The sequence below is a fragment of the Oreochromis niloticus genome, linkage group LG1 (assembly GCF_001858045.2).
Source record: "Oreochromis niloticus isolate F11D_XX linkage group LG1, O_niloticus_UMD_NMBU, whole genome shotgun sequence".
Taxonomy (NCBI): Eukaryota; Metazoa; Chordata; class Actinopteri; order Cichliformes; family Cichlidae; genus Oreochromis; species Oreochromis niloticus.
Window position 1 is genome coordinate 16573782 of NC_031965.2, and position 24880 is coordinate 16598661.

The 24880-nt window shown below is 43.0% G+C and overlaps 4 protein-coding genes across 4 annotated transcripts; 1 reads left to right on the top strand and 3 right to left on the bottom strand.

Moving 5' to 3' along the window:
* Nucleotides 1-55: 55 nt before the first annotated feature.
* On the bottom strand, nt 56-3730 carry LOC102080134 (protein-lysine methyltransferase METTL21C). The gene is made up of 5 exons (XM_005466885.4): nt 3564-3730; nt 3354-3475; nt 3121-3281; nt 1487-1604; nt 56-1415 (listed from the first exon to the last, which is right to left on the bottom strand). Exons 2-5 carry the CDS (start codon nt 3463-3465, stop codon nt 916-918), a joined length of 891 nt encoding a protein of 296 aa, XP_005466942.1. The 5' UTR covers nt 3466-3475; nt 3564-3730; the 3' UTR covers nt 56-915.
* Nucleotides 3731-6527: 2797 nt separating this feature from the next.
* mettl21e (methyltransferase like 21e) lies at nt 6528-9820 on the bottom strand. Its single transcript, XM_005466884.3, has 5 exons — nt 9490-9820; nt 7892-8064; nt 7680-7797; nt 7484-7581; nt 6528-7356 (listed from the first exon to the last, which is right to left on the bottom strand). Exons 1-5 carry the CDS (start codon nt 9539-9541, stop codon nt 7027-7029), a joined length of 771 nt encoding a protein of 256 aa, XP_005466941.1. The 5' UTR covers nt 9542-9820; the 3' UTR covers nt 6528-7026.
* A 125-nt stretch (nt 9821-9945) lies between these two features.
* ercc5 (excision repair cross-complementation group 5) lies at nt 9946-20284 on the bottom strand. Its single transcript, XM_005466882.4, has 15 exons — nt 20046-20284; nt 19742-19917; nt 19532-19647; nt 19257-19358; nt 18889-18952; nt 18528-18671; nt 18190-18394; nt 17022-17903; nt 16381-16649; nt 14433-14552; nt 13188-13401; nt 12599-12743; nt 11616-11816; nt 11453-11537; nt 9946-10818 (listed from the first exon to the last, which is right to left on the bottom strand). The coding sequence occupies exons 1-15, from the start codon at nt 20131-20133 to the stop codon at nt 10294-10296; spliced, it is 3336 nt and encodes a 1111-aa protein (XP_005466939.1). The 5' UTR covers nt 20134-20284; the 3' UTR covers nt 9946-10293.
* Nucleotides 20285-20650: 366 nt separating this feature from the next.
* blzf1 (basic leucine zipper nuclear factor 1) lies at nt 20651-24838 on the top strand. Its single transcript, XM_019357536.2, has 8 exons — nt 20651-20804; nt 21087-21184; nt 21503-21624; nt 21684-21962; nt 22202-22401; nt 22505-22633; nt 22783-23014; nt 23117-24838. The coding sequence occupies exons 2-8, from the start codon at nt 21166-21168 to the stop codon at nt 23300-23302; spliced, it is 1167 nt and encodes a 388-aa protein (XP_019213081.1). The 5' UTR covers nt 20651-20804; nt 21087-21165; the 3' UTR covers nt 23303-24838.
* Nucleotides 24839-24880: the final 42 nt, after the last annotated feature.

The following is a 24880-nucleotide window of genomic DNA, read 5'->3' on the forward strand; positions in this document are numbered from 1 at the left end:
ATCATTCAAGTCATCCTCATTGCATTTTTGTTCTGCAAGGTTTTCTTTCCTCTTCTTTTTTTTTCAATATATTTTTTATTGATTTTATAATTGGACAGTATACAACAACCACCTTCAAGAGAACACAATAGAAGGTGGACAGCAAGTCAACAAGGTGGTAATACAGCGTATATAAATGTTAAAACAGAGTACATTTCACTTAAGTTTATCCATCAGGCTAATGACTGGTTGCCAAATCTTATAAAACACTCTCTCTCGGTTAGACAAGGTAAACCTGATTTTCTCCAGATGGAGTACATTTCCAAATTCCCTCAACCACATTTCGAAGGTAGGAGGTTTATCAGACTTCCAGCAGAGAAGTATCAGCAGAAAAATGCAACCTATACACAACCTTAAATTGGATCAGATTATGTCTAGCATTTATAGAACTACAATATATATTCTGAATGCACTCTTGCCAAACATCATCAGTAACATCCACCCCCAGTTCTTCCTGCCACTGCTCCCTAAAAGTATCAGATGAAGGACTGTATATATCTAGTAAGGCCCTGTAAAAGCGAGACACAGCACCTCTAGTGTAGGGCTCAACTGACACGAAGCTGTCAAGCACTGAGTTTCGAGGAATCAAATCAAATTGTGGAATAGATGCTTTGATGAAATGTCTCAACTGTAAAAATCTGAAAAAATGTGAATTAGGAAGATTAAATTTCACCCTCAATTGCTGAAAAGATGGAAAATGCCCATCAATGTAAATATCTTTGAGAGAACAAATCCCTCTTCTTTGCCATGTCACAAACGTGATGTCCTCCAGCCCAGGTCCGAAGGCATGATTGTTACAAATTGGAGCATCCAGATACATTTTAGGAGCCTTTACTGTGCCCAATAGTTGGTTCCAGACCTTAATTGAATTTTGAATTACAGGATTTCTGCTTCTTTCCTCTTCTTATCTTTATCTTCAACCTCCTTCGTTTCTCTCCCCTCCTTCTGTCTCAGTGGATCTTCCAGCACCACATCACTAAAACATTCCTCTCCTTCTCTACTTGTTGCCATGAAGATCTTCATCTCTCCATCCTCGGCCAATAAGCTTGTGTTAAAGGCCTTTTTAAAGTTCTCAGTGAAAGTCGAGTCAGACTCAAACCTGACCTTGTTGGCCCAGATCAGAGTTGTTCCCGGTTTGCAGAAATGCTTCATGGTGACCAGGAGCTCATCCAGGAAGTCATGATGGTAGACCACATCAGCTGCTAGCACGTAGTCGTAGCGGTAAACCGATGATGGGTAAGTGCGTTCCAGGTCAAAGCCCCATGACAAAGTTGCTACCTGGGGCGTGTGTCTGCAGTGGCCCCTGGTATTTCTGCACAGATTGACCCTCAGGTTGTTCAGGACCTCTGGTAGGTCTGTGGCTGTGACCCAGCCACCTGAAAGAGAAATAACAAAACATGTAGAACTTTGCAGCTCTGTGAAAACAGCTTAATCTCTGCCTACGTACCAAGGAGCGCTGCTACGACAGACACAAGGCCGGTTCCTGCTCCGATCTCCAGGACTGCTTTATCTACAAGATTGATCTGTTCTCGATGAGTGTCCAGGTAATGACAGAGAGCCAACCCCTGAGGACATATGCACATATTTAATCTTCTCTTTATAATTAGCAAACCCTGTTCGATTTAGTCAGTGTCAGCCTTTTTGACAAAGGGAAATAGGCTAAAACCTCTCAAAAATGAACACATTGACACTGATCATTGATCATTTACATCTATCAGTCTGGAAAAGGTTACAAAGCTGTTTCTAAGGCTTTGGGACTCTAGGGAGCCACAATGAGAGCGATTATCCACAAATGGAGAAGAGTGGCCAGCCTACCAAAATTACCCCAAGAGTGCATTAATGACTCATTTGGGAGGTCAAAAAAGAACCCAGAATAACACTTAGAGAGAGAGAGCTGCAGGCCTCACTTGCCCCAGTTCAGGTCAGAGTTCTTGATTTGACAATAAGAAAGAGACTGGGCAATGGGAGAGCTCCAAGGAGAAATCCACTATCAACCTAAGTTTAACTTTTTGGAACATTTGAATCCTGTGACATCTGCCTTAAAGCTGACACAGAACTTCATAAAAGGAACATCATGCCAACAGTCAAACATTCTGGTGATAGCGTGGTAGTGCTTTGGAGTGTCAGGACAACTTCCTGTAACTGATGAAACCATGAATTCGGCTCTCTACCAGAAAAATCCTGAAGAAGAATGTCCGGCAATCAGTTCATGCCTTAAAACACATTTCGGTTATGCAGCAGGACAATGAACTGCAAGATTCTATATCCATTACCTTTCTAAGCATCCTTTTTTGAATCCATTTTAAGCACTTTATATTCAATTATAGAGTATGATCATTCTTTCTCAATGATTCTGTCCCATATTCATTCTGCAACAAGCTCAAACATTCAGCCAGAGTCATTAAAAACTATTTTCAGCAACAAGAAGAACAGGGGGCTGGGCATGTGTCTGACCCCCTTGTTCCAGCAACCAGCCTGCCAAGAACCTCAAAAATCTGTGGGCAGGGGTACCCAGAGAACTGATGAGGTTGTTTTTTTGTTTTAGTGTTTACTGCAATCGTTGAGGAGTAGAAGTACTGATGACATTCATTTTGTATTTACAGGAAATTTCAGTGCAGCACTTTTCACAGCAGTTAATGTAAGTGGTTAAAATACAAATTTATTGCCAATATTTGAAGGACTTACATAAAAAAATAACTGAAATTTTGACCCAATCAAATGGACTGCATTATCTGATGAGTTCACCAAGTTTGTTGTGGAGATAATCCTTGTGACAGTTAGTCCCTTTGATTTCAACCACAACTATTCAGATTTCTCCACAGTTGTCACAAACACATTTCATGGATGCAAAGTCAGCTAGCTGAGCTTCCGTGTCCATCTGAGTGATGATGGTGATGCAACGTGGTTGAAAACTTCACAAAAATATTTGTTCAATGTCAAAGAAGTACAGAAGGTCTGTGATACAAGACAGAATTGGTAGTTTGCTCCATCTCTAGACTGAGACCTTCGCATCCCAAGCTGGTAATAATAGAGAAAATGATTGCATGCAAGCTTTCAAATCAGGGAAACCGTGCTACTCACTGCCGGCCATATCATGCCAGCATACGAGTCCAGAGCCTCTTGAATGATGATCTCCTGGCCGACATAGTTGTACACCTCTTTCCCAGCTCTGTAGAAGAAACATGGAGCCCAGGCTGGTCTCTGCTGCTTCCCAACAGATGACTGATCTGTTTGCGAATCATCTGAAAGATCTAAATGTCAGGTACTCGGATCTGAACTGAATCAAACACATAACCCACAAAGGTTCATCCTACCTTTATCCTCCTCTTCACTTCCATTTGTCTCCTCATCTTCTTCTTCTTCTTCTTCCTCTTCACTTCCCATATACATGGTTTCTTCCACAGAGGGTGTGGACAAAGTATCCATATAAAATGCTCTGCAATGTTAGACAGTTAACTGAGACATGAGTCCATGTAGGACTGTATGTTAAACAATCCTCCAAATATCGTAAGTACCTCACATACCTTTTGCAAGCTTCAAATTTGGGAAAGATCTCAGGAGCAACCCGAATGCATCACAGAGACCTCGGATTGAGGTGTTATAGAGCATCCTGCAGGACACACCCATCATCATCACAAGGGCATGGTGATATTTTTAGAGCAGTACCCATGAGAAATAAACACAAGCAATATCCCGGAGCAGAGCACACGTAGAAGCAGACTCACACGCACATGCAACAAAGACGAGCCGAAGAGGAAGCCAAAAGGAGAGAGAGACAGAACGATATCAGCAGGCTGAGGGTGGGGTGGGGGGTTTGTTTTCACCTTATTTTTTGACTTCTCAAAGCTGGAACTTGGCAGAAACCTGCACGGTCTGTAACACCATACCCAGATGTATTGAAATGTATGTTAAACCTGTACAAGCTGGTATTTTTCTAACTTCTAAAGTTAAGAGATAACTTTACATTAACTTGAACACCACCGTGAGTTCAAATCAGTCCACGTATCGTTTGTTGCGATAGTAAGTAGTCTAAAAAAAGTGGAGACACATGGGGTCGGGGGGGGAACCAAGGCCAATACCTGATTTATGCTTGGCTTAATGGCATCTTAGCAGAGAGCTCCCAAGTTTGTGTTGTTTCAATTAATGCCTGCTTAAGGAGGAAGAAAAAAGAGAGAGACCAGCAATAACAACATGAAACATGCCTGAATGGAGGACATCAGCATTACATGCATTAAAAAGCTTTTGATAATTCTGTATACGCCTTTTAATTAGTAATTAAAGGGATGATCATCATGTTTCCTCAAGAGGTCAAAGCTCGGGCAGCACTTTTATTTCTTGATCGTTCACGTCTCCTGCAATCACCTGCTTTTGCAGATGAAAAGGAGGTCTCGTCTATTTAAAAAAGTGACGTGCGTAACGTGGAACATGTCCATGTTGTGCCTGCTTTTCCTGCAATGCCCTCAATTACTTCACCAGAGATGGGAGGTAACAGGATCAGCCCGGCATGCAGCCCCCGTGTATCCAGCCCCTGAGAAAAGAAGCGGGCTTCAGTAATATAAACCTCAGTTAGACCACCCTCAGTTGCATGAAGTACCACCTCCCCACCCTCCAGTTTCACCTATCGTCCAGCTAAATCCACTCACATCCTAAAACACGAACTCCATCCAGGACCTTGGGGTGCTTTGACACATTAATAGAAAGCATGCAGTGGTTAGGTCATTGCCCGGTTGTGCTACCGATGCCAAGCAGCCTTATTTGGATAAAAGATGGGAGTTTTTAAGCTCGATGACAGGCACCACAAGTCCACATTAATCTTCAGCTGTTGAGTATTTGTTTTTCTTAATGGTGGCTGTGACATTTACTGACACCAGCTTAGATAGCCGCTTTGTTAAATAGATCTTCACCTCTCCTCTACCTTCACAGCCAAACTACACATATGCTCTGAGCTGGCAGAAAGATGAGGAGCGACCAGACAGAAATGAGCCAAGATGTGTTGAAAGATTTGGACTCAAAAATGAGATATCAGATTTTATAGGTCACATGAATAGAAAGTGATGGGAACCTTCCTTTTCCAAAGCAGCTAATAAGGCTCAGTGGGGAGTTTCCAAAACAGAAACAAATGTGCGCGGAAAATTGGTGTTACTAACAGCACATTGTGCCCAGTATGGTTGTGATCTTTCAGTTGACCCCCTGAAGTTGTTTACTGGTGAAAAATTACCTTTAAAAAAATGAAAAATGTGGTTTAATGTTTCATGTTCTTGGGTGCGGAGCAGAACCCAGAATCACCACCACCAGCCTGAGCCACTGATACAAGACCACCAATGCTGTTCATGCCAAATTCTCATCTCACCATCCAGCAGAAATGAGACTCATCAAACCAGGCAACATTTGTCTTCTCTTGTCCAATTTTGGTGAGCGCGTGCAAATCGTAGACTCAGTCTCCTGTTCTTAGCTGACAGGAGTGGCACTCAGTGTGATCTTCCACTGCTTCAAGGTTTGAGTGCATTCAGAGATGCTCTTCTGCATACGTTGGTTGTAACAAGTGGCTATTGGACTTACCTTTGTCTTTCATCAGACCTCTAACATCAACAAAGCATTTTGACCCAGAGAACTGCTGCTCACTGGTTAGTTTCTATTTTTCAGTAGGTTTGCTTGTCCATGTCTGCATGCCTTTATGCATTCAGTCACTACCATGTAATTGGCTGATGTGATATTTATGTTAACAGGCTCGTTGAACAGAGTACATGATAAAATGCCTGATGACTGTGTGTGTTTACAGTGCTTGAATTCTAAGGTTTTTTTATATCAGGCCATAGTAAAAAAAATCATCCTGTTCTTAGCAACCTCTAAAATGATTTAAATACAACCTCGGGAGTAAAACATCACACAACACACTCCACTGTTAATTAATTATTAAACAAAAATGAAGCCAAAATGCAGAAGCAATATGTGGAAATATTAAGTATACCTTGTGATTTGGTAGCTTGTAGAACCAACTGACCCAGTTTGGGCCTCAGCTGTCAGACAGACGGCCTCACCTTTGACTCTGGAATACTTTGGTATCGACCAGTCGACCATAACTGCTGAAAACCAAGCCCAGGTGTTTGTGCTGATATACTGTATTTGGTTTTCACCAAATATGGGGCAGTGCACTATGAGAAAATCTGTCCAAAGGACATTGTTCATGAAATCTTGTGGTTTGTTCATACCCAGTTTTGCAAACCTAAGCCATGTTATCATGAAGAGGCTTTCTCCTGCAGTTCTTCCAAACAAACCATACTTCTTCAGTCTTTTTCTAATCGTACTGTAATGAACTTCAACATTTAACATGCTAGCTGAGGCTTGTAGAACCACCTTGGGTTATTTGCAGTCTCACACACACCTGAATGCTCCAGACCAGCAAACAGCTATATATGTATATATATATATATATATATATATATATATATATATATTTACTGGGATTACAACCCCAGTTCCAAAATCAGTAACACCAAAGTGCAGCTCCTTTCATATGGTCTCGATGAGTTCATATTTTTATTTAAATTTTCAAAGATATAACTTTCATAGCACCTAATTTTCAATCTAAAACAGTTTAAAATAGGAAACATTAAAAAAAAGGAGGTAAAGGTTGCAGTTTTCTATCATTTAAACCCAAAAATATAAAGCCTGACCCGAGGATGGTGACAGAGAACAAGTTGCATCCTCCTTCCTTGTGGTCCCCAGAAGATATTTTATACAAGAACCATTAGTGTGTGTAATTTTATTAATCCTTTAAGTAGTCTGAGACACAGATGGGTGTTTCTCCAGTCCTTCCAGCAGTGATAAAACCTGATCGCACAGCACACATGAAGTCACATACCAAAAGACCTCTTATTCAAAATTTCTACTGGGTTGTCAGAAACATTATTTCCCACCAGTGCTGTGAAAAGACTGGATATGACTGAGCAAAAACACAAACACACACAGTAAACCCATCCACTTCCTTCAGTGTTTAGCAGCCTCTCTGAGGTCCTTGGTCGTGCCGTCCCTCCTCCAGGCTCGGTACAGCTTGATACTCAGACTGGGAAGGCTGTACAGCTCCTCTAAGTGAAAACGCTGCCGGAAGCGATCCACGAAGCTGTTCTCCGGATCCAGGCGGAAACGCATAGCCCACAAGATCTGCGTGTTTTCCTGGCACAGGTATTCAAAGGTGTCCATCAGCTCCTGCAGGTAAGGGTGAGCGTACACCACGTCAGCTGCCAGGATGTAGTCGAAGCGATGAGTGGCACGAGGGAAACGCTGATTCAACTCCTGACCCCAGATCAGCTCAGTGACCTGAAAGCAGAGGTGGGCAGGCTGATTTACACAGTTGTAAATCAACAAATGGACTGGACTGGTTCTTTCATTCTTTAACTCTTATGATGATACTCCTGAATGTGATGGTTTAAAATATAAAACCCACCAGGGGGGTGTACTTGCACCGGCCTTTGGTGTTACGAGTTACGTTGTACTGAAGGTTCCCCAACACATCAGGTAGGTCAGTGGAGGTCACCTTAGCACCTGGAGAGAGACAGTAAAAGTAAAAATGAGGAATAACTATGGAGGAAGAGAAAAATAACTTAACAAGGTTAAAACTAATCACTGGCATGTGTGAGTACCTAACAGGCTGGACACGATGGTGACAAGCCCAGTTCCAGCTCCCAGTTCGATCACGTTTTTGTCCAGCAGGTTGTATTTGTCTCGGTTGTTCTCCAAGAAGTGACAGAGCACCATGGCCTGTTAGAGGAAACCAAGTATATTTTTTAAGTGACAGGGATCAAAATTATGAGCATACATCACATCTAAACTCAAGGACAATTTTTGGGCTCACTGAGGGCCAGAGCACAGCTCCGTAGAGGTCTGTGGACTCTTTGATGAGGATCTCCAGACCAGAAAAGACGTATCCCTCCCAGACCTCGGGACCTATAACAGGTGGGTGAAACTGCCGCGCCATTATGGCCCTGGCTAGTTCTGCATCCACAGCAGGACCTGCTTTGCAGGCATCTACAGAAGAGGCAGATATTATATCAACTGTGTTTATATAGAGATACTTCACAGTAAGGAAAAGCAGGATCATCAGACATGATGGACAAATTTTAGGTGAGGCAGGTAAATTCTCTGATCTCATGTGTCTTTCTTCGCTATGACTACAACCCCAATTCCAAAAAACTTGGAATGCTTTGTAAAAATCCCACAAACTCATATTGTATTCACAGTAGAACATAGAAAAAATATTAAATGTTTTTTTTAAGTAACATTTAACTATTCCATGAAAAATATTAGCTAATTTTGAATTTGAAAGCAGCATCACGTCTCATAAAAGTGTGAATGGAGGCAACGAAAGACTGGAAAAGCAAGTGGTACTAATAAGAAATAGATGGTGGGACATTTTGTGACTAATTAGGTGAATTTGCAACATGTTAGAAACTTTCTTAGAAAAGAAGAAAAGACGGTCAGATCACTGATTGGCAAAAAAGTGTCTGCAAATTTCAGTCTAATGTTCCTAACATAAAATTGTGAGGACTTATCTCATATCTCATCACCTGCAGCATAATATTATCAAAAAGTCAGAAAATCTGGAGAAATCTCTGTGCGCAGGGATCAAGACTGCTAAGGCAGCACTGTGCTGGACAGTACCCTCCAGGAAATGCTAGTTTTGTTAAAGGTCACCGGTTCATCTGACCATGTGTTGCAATATCCTCTTCTGTTGAAATAAGGCTGCTGTGAGGTCTATCTTTTGTAATTTTCTGTGCGTTGGTTTTTTGTTGTGACTTGATCTTTGATACAAATTACTCTTAGATGTATCCGCTTTAACCCCGTGACCTGAAATCCCATGTTACACCTTACACATTTTCTAACCCATGAAATGAAAGCCAAGGGACAGAACGGAACAAAATCACTTGAATTACAATATATTTAAACTTTTCTCTTGTCCAATGACACACACAAAACATAAGCCAACTGCTCCATCTTTTATTTGCTACAGAACCGTAGAAGCTCCAGCACAGGGTGGCTGTTCTGTGTGTGCACCACTGTGGCAGAGTGGAGGCAGAAATCCTACTTTCATGTCAGTGGAGTTGTTTTTACTTTTAGCGTCTCAGCTCATAATGCCTCTCTGATCCTGCTGCATTTGTTTGTTTGTAACTCCAGCCGGTGAGCCACATCTACTCAGAGCGTCTGACCCACAACTTCAGTTATGCAATGCTGCTTTAGAGAAAAGGTCAGGGGAGCCCACTGAGCCACAATGCAAAGGTTGAGTGAGGACAGGGAGAGCTCAGGAGCTCAATTTAGAGCTCTGTGTGTGTAAATAGTAAGCAGATGTATCAGTAGAGCCACACGTCTTGCACGGTCTGACATCAGATTCATACTCGGTGCCACAATGATAAATACATTTATCATGTATTCTCTATACGTTTTTTAATGACTTACCTGTTTGTCTGTTTTTGGGATCCTCCATGGTCTTGGGTTGCTGTGTCTCCATGACTAAGGGAAGAAACAGGACAGGAACGCCCTAAGCAGGAGATCTGATAGCAGCCAAAGCAGTCCTTGGTTTACAATCAAGGCTGAAGTCTTTTGAATTTGGGTCACTGTGGATCCTGATCCCTAGGAGGACTCTTAACGATCGCCTTCTGTGGTTTTAAGTTACACATAGACAAAGTGTTTCCCAATTTCTTGTCCAGGACTCCCACACCGAGGCTCACTGCACCCCATATCTCAAGCTCTTTCTGGGCATGCTTAAACTCCCAGTGCATGAAGCAGTAACAGTGACTGACAGCAACAGCTGCACCGCCGGCTGCTGAACCGGAGCCGGAGAGGGAAGTGGAATAAAAATCTTTGATCTTATTCCAACAATTTAACTTGCAAGACAGTAAAGCTTCTCATCTGTGCAAAAGTTTAAACATGTTTGTTTATTCAAGTCAGAGTAGGTAGAAGTGATAGCACGGATAAAAAGAGGCTGAAATAAGACCTGAAAGAAGGAGTTTGAAAACCTGCATCTGTCTCAGTTTCATTGTTGACACACGAGGGCGACAAATGACAGGTGAACATGTATCACATCTCATAGATTTAATGCACAATAATCTCATTGCTATCACACAAACATCTACAAGCAGGAAAATAATTTTCTATTCATAGTTCATAGCAGTTTTTAACAAATTCATGTTTCATAAAAGGGAAACCCTGAGTTTATCAGAGATGTAGATGTCAGACATTTGGGAGTACGTATCAAAGTCCTCATGTCTTCTTCCCCCTGCCTTTTCCTCTCATGCTTCCTCTCCCTCTCGTGCTTTTCGCTCCGCGTCCTCTCCGGCTCCCCTCGAACACAGATCGGGCTGTAACCATAGCAACTCCAGGACCACCATCGCTGTCCTCACCAGAGCTGCTGCTGCTCATCCTGGTTCTCTTAGGTGGAGTTTTATTAGACTGAGGAACAGTCTTTACTGAGAGGGAGTCATGACTGGTGCTACTGCTATCTCTGAGAGCTGTAAGAGGAGATTCATCAGTCATCTCTGAACCTAAAAAGCCTCCTCCTGCCACAGATCTCCTCACATCTTTTTCCTCTCCTCCTTTATCCTGACTCCCTTTCTTAGACTTAGACGGGGAATGTGTATCGTCCTCACTGTCGTCCTCTTCCTCCTCGGCTCCTCCTTCCCTCTCTTTTCGCTTCAAGCAGGTGACCGCTCGGCGGAGTCGCTGACTGCGGATCGCCTGCTTCTCACGTTGCTCCATGCGGAAGAACGAGTCTATCCGCAGCTGAGTCTAAACCAAAGCAGACAGGACATGAACGATAGAAGGCTACAAGCCGGTTTAATTTATTATCTTTATTATTGATTTTTCAAAAGTTACACAATCTAACTGGAGACATTTAACCCCCTTATTTTAGTTAACCTAACTTTTTTGATAACATGCTAAATTATAACCAACTATCTGCACTGTTTATTGTATCTTTAGGTTTTAGCTTAACATTTAGCTAAACATTTTAGCCGTTTTATGCTATGTTTAACAATAATAATACATTTAATTTGTGTTTCAAAACACTCAAGGACACCTTAAAATCAATTAAATAACAAATCACAGTATGGATAAAATTGTTGATATGCATTTTAAAATATAAGGAGCTATCACAACTAGGCCGAACTAGGCTCAGTGGACAGATAAACCTGAGCGTCATCAGCATAAGAATGAAAATGTACGTGTGACCTAATGGTAAAACATAAATAATAAATAGAAAGGGCCCTAAGACAGAGCCCTGGGGATCACCACTGATAAGGGTTAGAACACAAAGATTTTGTCTTGCATTTTCAAATGTGTGCGCCTCTCTCTCCTTTTTTAAAATCAGCCTACGTGCCAGGTTATTGTTGCTTTGACATGCTCACACATGTCGCCTGGTTACCTGCTGGGTGTTGAGCTGCTTGATCACAGGTTGAAGAGTCTCCTCTGTTTTCCGACTGCTCCAGCCAAAGCGACTCAGGCAGAATGTAAAGCGCTCGTTAAGAAATATTCATACATTCAGGAAAACGCAGGCAAACACATTCCCACAAACAGAGAAAGGATATTCTTTGATCATGTCCAGCTGTGGGCGTCCCCAGCTGAAGAAGCTCTCTGACTGGTCAACAGTGGGGTGCAGGTAAGCCTGAGCCACCACAGGGTTGGGGAAACCAGGCTGCAGTTTCACATCCCTCAGCTTCTTCTTAACTTTTGTGTCCCGAGGATCAGATACCAGGCGCTTTTTCTCCTGAGCCTCTGACCACCAGTTACTACAGTTAAATTTAGAAAAAAGGAAAAATAAATAAATAAATAAAAAAATGCAATGATTTGCAAATCTTATATAATAGCATTATTCACAGTAGAACATTTAAAAAAAAAAAAAAGAGAAAACTATTGGCTCAATTTGAATTTGATGGTGGCAGCATGCTTCAAATAAATTTAGGACAGGGACATGTTTGACTCCAATGACTCCCACCCTTCCATAACACACTGGACAATCTGAAGAGCAGTTTCAGAAACAGGTTCCTTCAACCTCGCAGTCTGAGGGAACGTTACAGGAGGTCATTCCTTCCCGCTGCTATCAGGCTCTTTAATTCATCCACTTGGGTCAGATCCACACATGTGGAACAGAATTAATCACACCTCAATGCACCCTTTCACTTTTTTACACCGTGACATGTATTTGCACACATACTTGTGCTTATATATTTATATTTATACCTGTATCTCTGTATTTATCCATTTATCCTAATATATATCTATCAAAATCTCAGTTTTTGTACACTCATTTAATATGGGTGGCTGATGTTTGTTGTACATTTGCTTCTATGACAGCTCAATTTCCCTCTGGGATTAATAAAGTCTCTCTGATTCTGACTCTGATGTTTGCCACTGTTCCTTTTCTGTCTGTAAACATCTGGAAGTGCAGTGATTTCCACTGCATCAATCCACGCTTGTCTTTAATGCCGTGCTGCCACAGGGCCAAAAGATCACAGACATCCAGTACTGATTTTTATCTTTGTCTCTTGCGCACAGAAGCAATCTCACCCACCTGAACTGTATCAGTGGCTCCAGCCCTGGTCCTGGAAACTCATTCAGTATCTCCATGCCAGTCACGTAGCCGACCCCTGGCACACCCTCCGTGTAGTCACTTCCAAGCAGGTAAGCCAGATTTATCATTTTAGTCCTGTCCAGACCTGACGGAGGCGAGATTACAGGTTGTTAAGTAAACAGGAAAAATAAAGAAAAGGATAACACTAAGCGATAAGACGGTGCTGACAGCCCGTTACACAAACACCTCTCCCTCATATGTACAATATTAGCTTATGAAATTCCTGTTGTGATGTGCCATCTTAGCACTATTGCAACACTCCCATAAAATATGACACCACTGCAGCTGCAACCACCAATAAAACTAAATCAATCATGCACGGAGCCATGTGGGTCAGTGTGCTGGTTTAAGAGAAAATAACTATAATGTGCCCATGAAAGAACAGGACTGCTGTGTTTCCACAACAGTCATGTATGTAGATTTAATACATTTGATTGGAAGCAGGCTTGAATTCCATCCTTTGATATATATATATTTTTTAGTATAACTGCAAACACACACACACACGCATGACAGCAGCTTCACTGACCGAGCTGGCTCTGCAGGTCGCTGTACTGGTAATGTTCAACATATTTGTCCTGGCTGAAGAAGTTCTTGTAAACGTGACGTCCTCCGAACAGCCACACATCCGAGTCGTCGGTGATGGTCCCGTGCGTGTGGTCGGCCCAATCGAGCGCCGCACACTGAGCCTCGGCCTCCATCGGAGCCACCAGATATGGGACGCCGAACAGTCGCAGCAGCTCCTGGTTTCAAGCGGTCATTACTCACAAAGCACAACAAGACGACGTAGAGCGTTCTCAGTATCAGAGCTGGTGTTTAGGGGTTTAGGTCTCATTATGTCCTGAGATTTGTTAAAAGACTCTGATCTTAAAATTACAACCCTTTCAGCTCAACAGGCTGTGGATGTTTCTTTGGTCATCTGAGAGATACTTCTGCTCTTAGCAGCTGATTACAGGAGCAGCTGACAGGATTAAAAACAGATCGCACACATTGAGCTTTTACCTTAGTGTGAATTTTATGATGGAGAAAATGCTGACAGCATGTGGCTTTCAGGGGTGTGAGCGAGCCAGCAGACGCACAGCAAAGACCGTGAAGTAGCAATGACTCTGGGAATGTCTGGCAGAGACGACGCTGGGAAATGTATCCCTGCTGGGAGTTAACACCTGCTCTGATCTGTCAGATCCGCTGTCAGCGAGTTAATCTATTTACATGCTGGTTTTTATTTTTTCTGATTAAAGTGTACACATCAACTTTTAAAAAAATATATATACAGGGGTGCACATAAGTGGTCCGCAGGTGCGCATTCGCTGTCAAAATAAAAGATGCACACCAGAAGTTGCAACGCGTGTTTGCGTACATATAAAAGGCACTGTTTTTGTCCGCTAGAGTGGGATTTTCACGGCATATTCTGCACCACATCTCTGTGCGTTCATCATTTGTTTGAAGCCAGCTCACCTCCTGCAACCACTTTTCCGAGAATACGCGCTTCTTTTGCGGTTCAGACTACTTCTGACATTGCGTGGGAGGTGGAGGAACACCAAAGTAATTGCTTAAAGGAGCTTGCTTCTTCGACATCTTTAAGAGTTCTAAACAAATGTCTGTCCTCCTCCAGAAAATCATACGTACGCAAACGTGCATTGCAACTTCTTATCTGGTGCGCGTCTTTTATTTTGACAGCGAATGCGCACCTGCGGACCACTTATGTGCACCCCTGTATATATACTTGTTTATGGTTTGTGTGTGGCTGTATGTGCTGATGTGATTTCTCTCTCACCTGGCTCTCCAGGTACATCTGCCCGGTGACTGTGTTGGCCATTCTCTCCTGCTGCTGTTTTTGCTCCCTCAGATTGCTCTGCTCCACCTGCAGGGAGCTCTCCAGGGCCTGCAACTCATCCTGCAGAACAAACACACACTTTTGCATGTCAGCCTGCTCATTTTAGTCTTGTTTCTGTTTATGCTGAATAATGCTCAACTTGCAAAACAACAACAAATTATTAGAGGTAAACCAGAAAGTGAGAAACTGTCATTTCTTCACAAACAGTAATGGATATAGCTGATAAGAAATTAAAGTCCAGACAGAGAAATGACATGTGTGTTATTTTTCAGTTGCAAAACCTTGGTCATGAATCATCGAATGAGTGTTTGCTTAATAATATTAATACAAAAGGGTGTTAGTTGAGTATCCTCCCAACATCTGGTCTTTCCTCAGGAGACAAACCAACACCAGTTCGGTAAAACTTACTTACACGACCAGCTCAAGTTAATGGACTGGGTTTGGGAATAAGCCCATCATAATAATTCCTTCTTTTAATGATCTGACAGTTCGATCTGAAGTGATCAGAATGATCTGAGTTGTTCTCTGTTAAAATATCACAAAATGCCAGTCTTCTGCAAATCTCAGCACTGAAGATCCCAAAAATGAGTGCTTAGTTTCACATAAGACGAAAAAAAGAAGAAGTTTTTTTACATCTTAGAAAAATCTGGTTCATCGCAAAGACAAAACTCCTAAACACAAACTTAACAACGTATTATATAGTGTACAGTGTAGCGGGGAATGCTCAGACCTCTACATTGGAGAGATCAAACAGCCACTTCATAAACGCATGGCACAACATAGAAGAGCCACCTCGACAGGACAAGACTCGGCGGTCCATCTGCATCTAAAGGACAAAGGTCACTCTTTCGAGGATGCCAATGTTCACATTTTGGACAGAGAGGACAGATGGTTTGAAAGAGGAGTGAAAGAAGCCATCTATGTCCACTGTGAGCGACCATCTTTGAACAGAGGTGGTGGCTTACAACACCAACTGTCTGCCATCTATAATCCAGTTTTGAGATCCCTTCCCAGACGCCTTAACGCCCACTCACATCCTGGGCCATCTGACCTCAGGAAATCACATGATAGGGTGGAGCTAGGCTTCACAGCAGGTTCACCCGAAACCCTGGCTGATTGTGACCTACACCCGTTTTCATACCTTGGCTCGTGTGATTAGGTAGAGGATCGACAGGGGGTTCATGACTCCCATAGGACTTAAATCTGGGACTCTGCACCTTTTGACCTTAGAACTGAGGAAGCTTCTCGGATGAGAGGTGAAATGTCTTCAAGCAACTTAAAGAAGTCCAGACACTTTTCTTTCCAAACTCCTTAGACTACGATGATCTGGATGACTGAGAAGCTTCACAGACATATAACTGATAAGAAACCAAAGTACAGACATGACGTACGTGTTATTTTTCAGTTGCAAAACCTTGGTCATGACTCATCGAATGAGTGTTTGCTTAATAATATTAATATGAAAGGGTGTTATTTGAGTATCCTCCGAACGTCTGGTCTTTCCTCAGGAGACAAACCAACACCAGTTCGGTAAAACTTACTTACACGACCAGCTCAAGTTAATGGACTGGGTTTGGGAATAAGCCCATCATAATAATTCCCTTTTTTTTAATGATCTGACAGTTCGATCTGAAGTGATCAGAATGATCCGAGTTGTTCTCTGTTAAAATATCAGAAAATGCCAGTCTTCTGCAAATCTCAGCACTGAAGAGCCCAAAAATTAGTTAGTTTCACATAAGAAGAAAAAAGAATAATTTTTTTACATCTTAGAAGAAAGTAGGCCATGTGTGACTATATTTGTAGTACCGCTTGACGACCAATGGATCATCAAGATGACTAATTTTCTGTCTATCAGAGATCAGTAAACTGCAGAATTACAGAAACTTACAACATCAAAGTGTTCCCATTCATTGATGGCTGGAGCTGATCTGGATTCCGTCTCCGTCTCCTCTTTCATCTCATTCTGCGCCTTTGCTTCTTCCTCTGAGTTCAGAGCAACAGTTGAGGAAATTTCTGTTAAACTTTCCTCCGAGTTTCCTTCCGCCTTTGCGTCATCTTTATGGACTTCATCTGGATGTGCTTTCTCTCCAGTTATCACGAGGGAATCATCTGCAGTCTCCTCTTTTGAGTCGTCTTCTGAGACCTCAATGAAGCTCTCTGAGAAAACAGGGAAAGCGTATATGTGGAAAGCATCAACAACAATAGAGGATCAGGCTGGGTCGCAAAGCGGCTTGCAGCAGACACTTAATAAAGTGTCGGCAAGCAAAAGCGGTTTAATAATGTGCCTTATGGCAGATTTACCAACTAGATCAGCTGAGCCACCATCTGGCTTTTGCTGATGTACCAGGACTGCAGGACCTGAACTAACACTAACGCTTTTAGACCGATCATGGGGTAACTGGCATAATTATACTTTAAAATCTGCTTATTTAAACCTGTAAATCTGACATGTGGAAGCACATGCCACCAACACACTACAGATTTAACTCATTTTGAATGACTGCGATGTGAAAGACACCATTTCTGTACCTTCTGACTCGTTTTCCTCGCTGCTCTCTGACTTCACTTCATATCCATTTTTCTCTGGAGCTTCGGTGAACTGCTCTAAGAGTGCGGCGGGTCTTCCAGAGAGCTGAGGAGAGAGGTTTGTGGATACTGGGTTTTGACTGTTTGCAGCAGCAGCAGCATCCTGTGGTGTGCGCTCTGATTCTCGTCTATTAACCTGTTCTTGTTTCTCTACTTGTGTCGGACAGCTTGTCTTTATATCCTCAGACAGTTCTGCTTTCCTCATCCTATCTTCTGAGCTGATCTCCTTTGCTGCTAATCGAAGTGCTTTATTTCTCTGTCCAATCAATTCTTCCATCTCGTCTTCAGAGCTGCTATCTAACAACCCGTCTTTGTCATGTAAATTTTGCCCCGTGAGCTTCGTATTAAGGTCTTTTTCTTTGAGTGAAGGTTCGGCCTCTTCCTCTGAGCTGCTGGTGACGGCTCGTGGGGCACGGTGATGAATATTTGTTTGATTGGTGGGTGAGCTACTCTTAAATCCAGCAGCTCCACCTTCATCCTCAGCCAGAACCTGTTGGATTGCCAGCAGTGTGCGTGGAGACATGCTGCCGCCATTCGTCTTAACCCGGTCGGACTTCTCCTCGTCAGAGCTATCGTTAATCACAGCCTGGATAGCTCTGAGTGTCCGAGGCGAGGGCGGTGAAGCGTCTCCATCAGACGGTTTTGATGCTGAGGGTTTGGAGTCGCCTGAGGAGGTAGCTTGCGCTTTATCTTCTTCCTCACAGACGGGACGCCAAAGAGGCTCGGGTTTGTCTTTGGCCCGTCTTTGACAGCCTGACAGGGAGCTCCCAGCCCAGGGTGCAGCTGCAGGTTGGCTCTCAGGGGCTGTCTCACTCTTTTTGGAACCTATGAAGATAAAGTGGAGTGCAGTTTTATAAAGTAACACAGAATCAAGCTTGTACTTTTTCATTTCAGCCTTCTGAAATGTCTGATAAAAAGAACTAAATCATGATGTTTTTGTACAAAAACCTGTTTAAAATATGAACTTATAGATCCATTACTTGTACTCCAATCAATCTTTTCCATTTTCTAAATGAATGTTCAGAGATTTAAATGTGATTCAGAAAAGAAATCTGTAGCACTGATTATTTATTTTGCAGACAGTGCTGCAACAATCCACTGACTGCCTCACCTTTGATAAGGATATAGTGAGAATGGTCTTCTGAAACCAGCCGCTGTGCCTCCACGCTATGCTGAGCTCCGTCCTGCTGGCAGACATCTGGAGCACTGCCCGCGCTCCGGTGGTTCATCTCCTTCTCCACACCCTCCAGACGCTGGTTCAGCCGGTTCCTCTGCAGCAGGCCAGCCAGCTGGTACTGTGAAAAGTCTCCGGACCGCTGAGAGAGTGAATAAGCATCAGGAGACACTGAAGCATGAGTGAGGAGTTATCCAGACCAAACCATTCTCATTTTAAAACATTTAAAAATAAAAACACATTAGCAATGACTGTAGCCTGAGAGTGAGGTGTACCTCTGGAGGTTTGTGAAACATGGTGCGCCGTCTTTTGGAAAACTCTTTCATGTCTTTGAGGATCTCATGTTTCATTTCAGGAGGCAGGCTGGCAAACTCCTCTGAGTTGATGTCCATTGAGTTGGGGTCTTCACACACTTCTCCCTGAGACATGAAGAACAAACTCACTTTAGTCAGTGAGGACAGTTATATAATAAAGATAAAGACAGCTACCCATATGTGAACAGAGGCACAAGGCGATGAATATTACTGGATACAATATAAAGAAGAGTTTGTAAAGGAAAAATTGCAAAAATATGTTAACATTGTGGGGAGATGATACCAATTTGGTGCACTTCAGTGTGCAATGACACCATTTTACCTGATACATGTAATAACTATCAACCATTTCCTCCTCCTCTCTTTCTTCCTCCTCCTCCTCTGAGCTGTAAATGCAACAGGAAAACATTCAGACGTTTGTTATTGCACAATATGTTTGATATGGCATTAAATAAAGACAACCATGCATTTTACTAATTGCTCCTTGGTTCATATGAACTGTTTGGTTATCTGAGAGAAGAGGCCATGAAAACAAAAAGTTTCTAGTCTTGGATATGAAGCCATTTGCTCCTGACCCACCTGGCATGTCCACACATGTGGAGGAAAAGAGCTTTCCAGCATTCTGTTTACCCAGAAAAGACCATGGATTGATTCTGACTAACTTATGTATGCAAGCAAGTGAACAGTAACCTGCTTTTGGCTTTCTCCTCTGCGGGTGGCAGTGCCGGAAGAACATACATGTCATCCACCTCATTTCTCCTCACGCTGGAGAGGCTCGGGAGAGGCTCCTTACTGGGAAGCAGGAAAGAAATGTGTGTTACGTTCAGGCCAAAGCCCTGACACTATAATGACTCCAGAAGGAGAGCAGAGGTATTTTTATTTTGTTGATGTCATTGAAGAATAGGTGGGTAAACATGGGAGGAAGCCTTTACTGCTGGTTTAGGGATGCTCCTTCTGTCCCTCACCTGTGGTCTCCAAGTGCAGCTTTGATAGCCTGTCTCTTCAGGAATGTTTTGAGCAGTTTCTCGTTGGTGTTTCTGGACTCGCGAGTCAGCTCCTCCTTCCTCTGCCTCCTCAGAGCCTGCAGGAGAAAACAAGGTTAAAATGAAGACGCTAAGCAGGAATCGCATGCCTCCTAAACACACAGACGCACGCACGCGGGCACACAGACTTACAAGGGTCTGCTTCTTCAGCAGCGGTGCATCCCCATCAAACACAAAGACTGGCCTGATGCGGAAGAAGAGCAGCTTACAGATGCGGTGGAAGAGAGTGAGCAGGTGGGCGTTGTGGACGCTGTTGCCTTCACGGTCCCTCACCCCTTTCACCGCCTGGTTCAGCCATATACTGATGTCTGAGGGGGGCTCTGGTTAAGGTTTCTGCTATGACTGAAGTTAGTAAAACCTACACACTACTGAGACTGAAGAAGCAAACAGTGGTGGACAGATCAAAGATAAATACAGCATTTCTAACTGAGGATACCAACAGCAAGGATCTTTCCCTCCAGTGTCTCGGGATTGATGGGTTTCCCTGTGCTCTCCAGCAGCCTCCACAGTCCGTGCACTCCCATGGTTAGCAGTCCAATTAATGTGTTAAAAACTGAAACATACCGCCACAATGCCACAGTGCGTTATAAGCACTGAGTATTTGTCCTGAAACCCCTGGAGCAGAAAAAGGGGATCCCTTTTTAACATTTGTTGCAACCGTATTTTCATCCGGAAAGCAATTATTCCCTTCGCATGAAGGTTCCGGGCTTGGGGCGGGTTGGGTCTGAATACTCTGTTACACCAGCGGTTTATCGCAGCATCTATTTCGGACCTTAAATCAGCTGAGGCTTAAGTTGTTGGTATAGAAGTGTTAGTAGAATGATAGATAAACCGATCTGAGATCAGTGTGTTGTGACGTTGAGGGGAGCAATAGGTGGAATAGTTCCTGGGTTACGTCTGACAGGCTGCGTACGACCTGCGCTACTACTCGATAAAACGATTATTTTGTAGATAATGTAACAGCTATTCAAGTTTAGGATTAGAAAAAAAAAATTGTGGCTTAATATATACGCAGTTATTTCCATCTAGCGAGGGGGGTTGGAAAGGTGTATTGCTGGTTTAACAGGAAGTTTTGCCTGAGAGGTACAAATCAGGGTAAAAACCTCGCATGAAACTCGCGAGAGGCCAACTGTGTCCGGTGGCAAAACAAACAGCCTGGGGCTTAAGGCTAGTTAAGCGAGGAGGATCATACCCGGTATGTTGTCTAATTATATCTGTGATCCACTAGAAACGATACAAAATACACAGGAAAGCATTTTGTATACTCATTATGACACAGCTAATGCTAATATAACGCAAGTTGTTTATCATTGACGCTGCTCTGCAATCGGCTAACGTTAGCACAGTTAGCTTCCTACCAAGTTACCGTTATCACAGCCTCAGCTGTTAACCCTGACCTTTGACTGGCGGTCTTCTTTAATCATTGGACACTACAGGTGTTAAAAATAATTCACTTTCCCCATTGTTGTCATTACAGGGCGAAGGGCCACCTGAGACGTTATCAAGACGTCGGTTTCACCCAAACAGACTTCCTTCTCACCAGCACCGCCTCCACCATGACTGCTGCTGTTAGATGTACGTGTGGTTTCTTTGTGCTCTAGTGTTCACATTTTACACACGGGTTTTTACATTTGCTATTTGTAAAGTCAGCGGAAGTAAACTTGAGCAAGAGTTGATGGAAGTCTCTCTTTTTATTGTCTTCATGCGTTTCTTGTGCTGTTTGGTGTTTGCGGAGCTTCTGTTTTTGTGAAACATAAACAAAGCTGACACACATAAGGATGAAAGCTTTACAACATTGTTAGGCATATGTATTCCACTGCACTGTCCGCATGTTAGAGGAATCGGACTCAGTGCAAAGTGTGATCACAATTCTTGTTCCTTTTTATCTTCCAGATTCTGCTAGTGTGCCTGTCCGAGGTCCTGGCGATGGCATGGAAACTGAAAAACCGCCAGCCATCCTGGAGGTTAACACAGATACACTTCCACCAGGTCCATCTGAAGTTCCCCTCTTGAAAGTAGCTAGCCCAAAGCACAGCCCCAAATCTACCCATCCAGCACCTCCTGCCGCCCCCAGCCGCTCGGCGTGCTCCACCTTGGGAAAGTAAGTCGAGAGGCCTGCACAGAGGTGGAGGCTGTGAGGATCATGGTCCCACGTGCCGCTATTAGCCGGAGCAGCCGCACAGGAGCCACTGAGGCAAAAGGGGAGACCGGGCAACAGGCTGAGGAGCAGGGGTCTCCTTCGCTGCCTTTGGTGGAGGACTGGAGAGGACAGCTGGTGAAGCTGCAGAACTCTGAGCGCAGGCTGCTGCAGGACAAAGAAGGCCTGTCCAATCAGCTCCGTGTGCAAACAGAGGTGAGGCTGCAATGAAACTGACACGCATTATCTAAATATCACACACCGAGGACCTTTTTTTTTTTTTTTTTTTAATTATTGTGAGCACAACAAAAATGTAACTAATATGGTTTGTAATTCTTAAAGCTTTTTTTTCTTTTTAATGACGAAGTTCTTTACAATACAAAGTGAGAACACAGTTCAATTTCTCATTCGTGTTTTCAGTTGTAAAAGGAGCTTTTATCAAATCTGTGCACTAGGTGAACCGTGAGCTAAAGAAGCTGCTGGTGGCGTCAGTGGGCGACGACCTTCAGTACCACTTTGAGCGCCTGTCACGGGAGAAAAACCAGCTGATTTTGGAGAACGAGGCTCTGGGCAGGAGTCTGGCACACACTGCAGAGCAACTAGAGCGAATGAGTATCCAGTGTGACGTTTGGAGGAGCAAGTTCCTGGCCAGCAGGTAATGGACACTATAATTCAGTGGAAGATAAATTAAAAAATATATGTATATATATTATCTGTATTTTGCTGAATAAACGCTTGAATTTGTGTTGTCTCCTCAGAGTCATGGCAGAGGAACTGACAAATGCCAGAGCAGCTCTGCAGAGACAGACCAGAGAGGCACAAGGAGCAATTCAGGACCTGCTGTTGGAGAGAGAGGAGTTCTCCAGGGACATGATGCTCACCCACAGGTAAGATTGTGACTCACATGTAGTGATTAAATGAACTGGAGTGTCTATTATAAGAACTCTAAACTTAAAGGATACTGGAACTCAGAGCCACTGATGCTGGCGTAAATGATGGCAGTATGTTTTGACGTTGCTTGTTTTTGTGTTTTCAGATCTCTGGAGCAGCTCCTGGTGTCTCTGCAGTGGGGCAGACAACAGACGTACTATCCCAGCTCACAACCCCTAAGCACGGGAGAGCTGGCGGTGTCCAATCACAAGCTAGCAGACGCCATCAACGCCCACCTGCTGGGTAACAGCGGCGGCAGCAGCACCAATGCCGCAAAAAGCAGCAGCGCAGCAGCTGAGCAGCTCTGCAGCACACCGGCTGAGAAGATGGCCGAGAAGGTGAAAGTTTTACGTGTTTGTTTATGATAAATATCATATTTAATTTCTCACATTTGTAAGAAAATCCAGACACTCACAGATGTCACTTGCTTTCTGTCTCAGGTGCTGAAGAGTTTAGATCCCATTTCCTGCTCCGAAAACAAGGCTGAGTCTCCTCTCAGTGACTCCGCCCCCTCAAACTTCCTCAATAGTAAGAAGAGCATCGGCAGGTTTCACCCTTACACCCGCTACGAGAACATTACTTTTAACTGTTGTGAGCGCTGTACAGGAGACATCCTGGTGCTGTAGAGGTCACAGAGACTACCACAAACATCGTTGCAGCTTATTTCAAAGGACTGAGTGTAGTCTGATGGTTACTGGAGCTTTGTGTTTAGTTGGAACAGCAGCAGACAGTTGCTGCTCTCCTGGTTGTGGTTTTACCCTGACTGTTATTTTTACATTTCAGATGATGGTCGGAATATATATGGCTCTACTGTTTATTTTGTTACTTTTATTTGCTCTTTAACTGAATTCAGGAATCGTAACGCAATGATTGGACTGTCACTGGGATGTGACATCAAGGTGAGTCAGTGTTATGTGTTGAACAGAGATGCACGCTGGAAGCAATTCACAGCAGCGTGATGATCGGTGACTATAGTCACTGGCAATGGACATGGGCAGAACCTAAGATCAGTTTTTCCCAACTTCCAGGCCAGCGACTAAAGTGACTACCAGTAAGAGTGATTGACTTATTATTTGAAAGTACAGGCATTTGGAGGTTACCTAGGCAACTGGAGCAGAGAATATATTCATTAAAAAAAAGAAAGTAGAAATGTGGAGATTATAGTTGTTTCAAGCCAAACAGCTGGCACGGCTGCGATACCTTCTACAGAAGTCCTTGTGTAGATGAGTTAGTGAAACAACTTGATCAGCTGTCGCTGTCTTAATGTATGTTGTGACACAACACTTAACTACATTATTGCACCTGGTTATAACCATTGGATATGCTTGCATCTGGCCATTGCCAGCCACTTTGGTTTGCAGAAATTCAGCCAACTCTTCCAAGTTTGTGCTTTTCTTCCTTCTGATCAGATGCAATGTTCTGCACCATCCTCATATTTATCACCACACTGCGTTTATGTAGTAACAGAAATCATTGCCTTATTACTGAATGCAATTCTGAAGTAACTCATCTACACAAGGCATTTTTAGAAGGTTTTAATTGCCACATTTTGACTTCACTCCCAAAATGATCAAAAAATTTTTTTCTTAATGTGGCACTATTACTCCTTCACAGCCTCCAGTCTTTAGTGTGTTTGAGGGTGTGCTGAGTTTTATTTTACATATTCCAGCTGTAAGCTTGATCCTGAGACTTGACAGTATGTTGTGTAAATACCCTCCAGTGAGCTGCTTCCACTGTGATTATATATAAAGTGAGTCAGGGTCCCTCCTATACTGCAGGAGCCACACTTCCTTTGTATAATGGTGCTACCATATTGAGGAAAACACTGCATTAATATATTTTGTTGATATATTTTGTGTATTTCATGATGTAAATGCATTAATATACATTTAGTGTTTTGGAAGTGGACAGATGGTACTACAGAGCAAAAATGACTTTGACTCTTTTTTTCCCTCTTCATTTAATCATGTCGTTTTTGTTTTGTGTCTATTATTATTTAAAAAATGTATAAGGGCTGTATTTTTGCTTCAAAACACATTACGATAAAACAACTGGTAATCGATTGAAAATATGTAATTAAAACTGAGCTGTTTCTTTCATCTCTTTTGGAAACGGCTGCTCTTTGCAGTAATAGTGATGTTTCATCTGCAGTGAATGCACAACATGCAAATATCTGTACATCCTTTGTTTTTCTAAAATAAAGA

What these genes read in the sequence shown, in the direction of transcription:
- LOC102080134 (XM_005466885.4), bottom strand. Translation starts at nt 3,465, where the DNA reads ATGGATACTTTGTCCACACCCTCTGTGGAAGAAACCATGTATATGGGA. An exon ending in AAGTGAAGAGGAGGATAAAG is followed by an intron (nt 3,282 to 3,353) that starts GTAGGATGAACC and finishes TAGATCTTTCAG; the next exon opens with ATGATTCGCAAACAGATCAG. An exon ending in TGTCGTAGCAGCGCTCCTTG is followed by an intron (nt 1,416 to 1,486) that starts GTACGTAGGCAG and finishes TTTCTCTTTCAG; the next exon opens with GTGGCTGGGTCACAGCCACA.
- mettl21e (XM_005466884.3), bottom strand. Translation starts at nt 9,541, where the DNA reads ATGGAGACACAGCAACCCAAGACCATGGAGGATCCCAAAAACAGACAA. An exon ending in TCCCAAAAACAGACAAACAG is followed by an intron (nt 8,065 to 9,489) that starts GTAAGTCATTAA and finishes CCTCTTCTGTAG; the next exon opens with ATGCCTGCAAAGCAGGTCCT. An exon ending in GGTGCAAGTACACCCCCCTG is followed by an intron (nt 7,357 to 7,483) that starts GTGGGTTTTATA and finishes CTCTGCTTTCAG; the next exon opens with GTCACTGAGCTGATCTGGGG.
- ercc5 (XM_005466882.4), bottom strand. Translation starts at nt 20,133, where the DNA reads ATGGGAGTGCACGGACTGTGGAGGCTGCTGGAGAGCACAGGGAAACCC. An exon ending in CGAGGAAAACGAGTCAGAAG is followed by an intron (nt 16,650 to 17,021) that starts GTACAGAAATGG and finishes CTGTTTTCTCAG; the next exon opens with AGAGCTTCATTGAGGTCTCA. An exon ending in AATGGGAACACTTTGATGTT is followed by an intron (nt 14,553 to 16,380) that starts GTAAGTTTCTGT and finishes TTTGTTCTGCAG; the next exon opens with GATGAGTTGCAGGCCCTGGA.
- blzf1 (XM_019357536.2), top strand. An exon ending in AGCAAGTTCCTGGCCAGCAG is followed by an intron (nt 22,402 to 22,504) that starts GTAATGGACACT and finishes TTGTCTCCTCAG; the next exon opens with AGTCATGGCAGAGGAACTGA. An exon ending in CTGAGAAGATGGCCGAGAAG is followed by an intron (nt 23,015 to 23,116) that starts GTGAAAGTTTTA and finishes TTTCTGTCTCAG; the next exon opens with GTGCTGAAGAGTTTAGATCC.